Raw genomic sequence first — 4,458 nt, 5'->3', positions numbered from 1 at the left:
ATTGCATTCTGTGCCCACCACCCAAAGTCAAATCATTTTCTGTCACCATATATTTGGCCCTCTTTTACCCTCTACCTCCCCTCTACCTCCTTCCCACTGGTAACCACTATACTGTTGTTTTTGTCTGTGAGTTTCAGTTTTATATCCCACATATGAGTGAAATCATATGGTCCTTAGCTTTTCCTGACTGACTTATTTCACTTAGCATAATATTCTCAAAGTCCATCCATGTTGTCACAAATGGCAGTATTTCCTCCTTTCTTATGGCTGAGTTATATTCCATAGATGTGTCATATCTTCTTTGTCCAGTCCTCTATCAAAGATGACTTTGGTTATCTCTATGTCTTAGCCACCACGAATAATACTCCAATGAATATAAGGGTGCATATATCTTTGCGAAAAATGTTTTTCGAATTTTTCGGGTAGATGCCCAGAAGAGGGATTGCTTGGTTGTATGGTAGTTTTATTCTTAAATTTTTGAGAAACCACCATACTGTTTTCCATAGTGGTTGTACCAGTTTCCAATCCCACCAGCAGTGAATGAGGGTTCCCTATTCGCCACAACCTCTCCAACACTTGGTATTACTCATCTTGTTGATAATAGCCACTCTAACAGGTGTGAGGTGGTATCTCATTGGAGTTTTGATTTGCATTTCCCTAATAGATGGTGAAGTTGAGCATCTTTTCCCATATCTGTTGGCCTTTTGTATGTCCTCTTGGGAGAGGTGTCTGTTCAAGTCCTCTGCCCACTTTTTAACTGGATTTTTGTTTGATTGGTATTGAATTTTATGAGTATTTTTTACATATTTTAGATATTAACCCCTTGTTGGAGCTGTTGTTTGCAAATATCTCCTCCCATTTGGTTGGTGGCCTTTTTGTTTAGTTGAGGATTTCTTTTGCAGTTTTTTAGTTTGATATAGTCCCATTCATTTATTTTTGCTTTTACTTCCCTTGCTTTGGGGTCAAGTTCATAAAATGTTCTCTATGACCAAGGTCCATAAGTTAAGTACTTATGTTTTCTTATATGTAATTTATTGTTTCTGATCTTATATTTAGGTCTCTGATTCATTTTGAATTAATTTTTGTACACGGGACAAACTTGTAATCTAGTTTCATTCTTTTGCATGTGGCTTTCCAATTTTCCCAGCACCGTTTATTGAAGATTTCTTTTCTCCATTGTGTGTTTTTGTCTCCTTTGTCAAAAATTATTTGCCCAGCCCGGCCAGTGTTGCTCAGTGGTTGAGCATCGAACTATGAACCAGGAGATCACGGTTTGACTCCCGGTCAGGGCACTGCCCAGGTTTCGGGCTCAATCCCCAGTAGCGGGCATGCAGGAGGCAGCCTATCGATGATTCTCTCTCACCATTGATGTTTCTATCTCTCTCCCTCTCCCTTCCTCTCTCTGAAATCAATAAAAACATATTTAAAAAATTATTTGCCTAAATATATGTGGTGTTATTTCTGTTTCCCCAAATATTTAAAGAATCACTGTAGCATTGCTTAAAGAATAACCCATCTTTTTCTACTGAATTATAAAACTGTCATTTTACCTGTTTCTTAGAAAGTTATTTTTTTCCTAAGCTCTACTTTTTGATAAATAGATCACATTACCATTTATTGCGGATACATTTTCCAAATGTTCAGTAATGAGGGAAAAGTTAAATTGTGGTCATTGTAAAATTGAATTTTATAGACAAATGGTCAGATATGTAATAAGTGCTCAAGAAGTATTTGTGGACTGAGAAGGGAAATAATGTTTTTTTGTGTTTTTGTTTTTTTAAATGTCCTGAGAAAATGCTTATTCTATATGGAAAAAAACAGAGCAGGAACTTATGTATGCAAAATATCCCAGTTTTGTGACAGCCTAGGAAAAAAGGGCAAAAGACATAATGAGTATTAATGTTTTGCTGTGAGCTCCAGGGAATGGGAATTGGAATTTCAGTTGGTTATTTTCTTCATATCAGTTTTTGAAATTTACACAGTGTTAACATTGTGCACTTCATTTGCAATAAAGTAGAAAAAGAAAAAAGAAAAAGAAAGGCAGGGGTAATTCTTAAGAAGTAAATCCAAGAATGACCACTCAGGAAACATTAGGTAGAGATTGGGTCAAGATGGCAGACTGAGAATTAGCACATTTCTCTCTTCCTATCCAAATCCTTACAAATGACAGGAAAGGCAGATTTATGTATAAAGAATAACTACATAAGGGCAATAAAAAAAAAAAAAAAGACAAGACAAATTCCTGGAAGATGAAAAGCAGATTAGGCAGGGGGACTGAGAGGTTGGGTGTAGAGGTGAGCACAGGCGCTAAAGAGCCCTGAAGTGAACAAAACACGGGAAGAGTCCTCGGCCCAGCAACTACTGATTTCGGAAAGGGGCGGGGACAGGAGATCAGGAGTACCTCCCCTGCCAAATGCAGGGGTGGGTTTGAGACTTGGGGGCGGGGGCACCCTGTGTTTGGCAGGAAGAGGAGGCCTCTCTCCTGGCAGGAAGCTGAGCTACGGAGTGGGGGAGGAGACCACTGCAGCAGTAGCGGCTGGTGGGATCCCAATGTGGCAGAGGGGCCTCTGCCGCCGACTGGGAGGCAGAGGGTCCGTGAGCACAGTGCTGGAGACACAGCCGCCACCCTCTTCGCCTGCCGGCACGCCCTCCCAGACACGCTCCTCATCTACGGAGCTTCTCTAACCAGCTCTTGCAAGCTCGCCGCTCGCCGCCCCCTAATTCTCCTTCCACACAGACTCACAGCGAAGGCAGGAGCGAGGAGTCCGATTTGGGCACGTGAAGCCCGCGATCTCGGGAGGTGGACGGCAGGCAGGCAAGGCCATTGGTAGGTAGCTGGTTGGAGGAGAGAGACGGGGTGGACTCCTGCAGGAGATAGGGGATGGAGGCTGACTCCGAGTGAGGCTGGGGTGCCCACGGCTGGAGGACAGTGAGTGCCCGCGGGTCAAAGCAGGGGAGGGCTAGGCGCTTTGCAGGGGATTTAGAGTGGGCACCAGTAGTGGGCGGTGGAGGCGAGGGACTCTGAACGGGGAGGTAGCCTGTCCCCTCCTGCTGAGTTCCTAACTCCAGCCAGCACCACTGCCACTGCTGCCCTTTCTGCAGCCTAAAGGAACCTAGGAGGGAGAGCACTTGCAGGCATGCAGCCAGGATTTCCAGCAGTGGTTACAGGCTCATAGGGAAAATTTTGTTGCCAGCGCTGGGTCCGTAGAGATGTCGCTGTGGGGAGAGCTTCGCCTTATGGCATGTTGAATGTCTTCTTACCTTCTCTCTTATCTTCTCTGCTCCCGCTGGCTGCAGGCATGAAGACCCCCAATGCACAGGAAGCTGAAGGGCTACAAACCAGGGCACCAGCGGGACGGGCCGCTGGGTCTGCAAACATGACGAAGAAAAGAACCTTCCAAAAGAAACAGAGGGGCAGACCTTCATCCCAGCCCCGCAGGAACATCGTGGGCTGCAGAATTTCACACGGATGGAAGGAAGGCGACGAGCCCATCACCCAGTGGAAAGGAACCGTTCTGGATCAGGTGCCTATAAATCCCTCTCTTTATCTGGTGAAATATGATGGAATTGACTGTGTCTATGGACTGGAACTTCACAGAGATGAAAGAGTTTTGTCTCTTAAAATTCTTTCTGACAGGGTGGCATCATCTCAAATCACTGATGCAAACCTTGCAAATACCATAGTTGGTAAAGCCGTGGAACATATGTTTGAGGGCGAGCATGGTTCTAAGGATGAATGGAGAGGGATGGTCCTAGCGCAAGCACCAATCATGAAAGCCTGGTTTTATATTACCTATGAGAAAGATCCTGTCTTGTACATGTACCAGCTTCTAGATGACTATAAAGAAGGAGACCTCCGTATCATGCCAGAGTCCAGCGAGTCTCCTCCAGCAGAAAGGGAAACAGGAGGAGTTGTAGATGGCCTGATAGGCAAACATGTGGAATATACCAAAGAAGATGGCTCCAAACGGATTGGCATGGTCATTCACCAAGTGGAAGCCAAACCCTCTGTGTACTTCATCAAGTTTGATGATGATTTCCATATCTATGTCTATGATTTGGTGAAAAAGTCCTAACTGTTAGGGTACACTTTGCCACATTTGTGAAAACAGATGTATACTTTGTGGACATGCAAAATAATGTTGCTTTTCAGTGTTTTGGAAGCTTAAGGGTCCCCGTTAATTCAGCATCTTTGCCAGCATAACTGTTGTTTTGTTCTGAAAAATACAAATGTGTGTGGACATGACTTGCTGTGTGTAAGGACTTTATCATGTTGAACAGATTGGGTGTGTTTGGTGGATGGGGCATGAAAGGAAGGGACAGCTGTAAATTCAGGCTGTGAATAAAGTTCAGCTAGTATCTAATCAGTCATCTAAAAATGGAATAAGACTTAGCTGGCCTAGTCTAGGGAGGAGGGAGGAGAAGAAACCAGAGATGGGCTGTGGGGGGAGGGGAAAG

The 4,458-nt window shown here is 44.3% G+C and overlaps 1 protein-coding gene across 1 annotated transcript; it reads left to right on the top strand.

Annotated features, from left to right (window-relative positions):
- The first annotated feature begins 2,431 nt into the window (after positions 1–2,431).
- LOC308551408 (spindlin-2B) lies at positions 2,432–4,246 on the top strand. Its single transcript, XM_081125909.1, has 2 exons — positions 2,432–2,827; positions 3,298–4,246. The coding sequence occupies exon 2, from the start codon at positions 3,300–3,302 to the stop codon at positions 4,074–4,076; it is 777 nt and encodes a 258-aa protein (XP_080982035.1). The 5' UTR covers positions 2,432–2,827; positions 3,298–3,299; the 3' UTR covers positions 4,077–4,246.
- The last annotated feature ends 212 nt before the right edge of the window (positions 4,247–4,458 follow it).

The sequence above is a fragment of the Miniopterus schreibersii genome (genome assembly GCF_964146895.1).
Source record: "Miniopterus schreibersii genome assembly, chromosome: X".
In the NCBI taxonomy this organism is placed as follows: domain Eukaryota; kingdom Metazoa; phylum Chordata; class Mammalia; order Chiroptera; family Miniopteridae; genus Miniopterus; species Miniopterus schreibersii.
The sequence above is the reverse complement of the archived record's forward strand: the minus strand, read 5'-3'. Positions and strand labels throughout refer to the sequence as shown.

What these genes read in the sequence shown, in the direction of transcription:
- LOC308551408 (XM_081125909.1), top strand. Translation starts at nt 3,300, where the DNA reads ATGAAGACCCCCAATGCACAGGAAGCTGAAGGGCTACAAACCAGGGCA.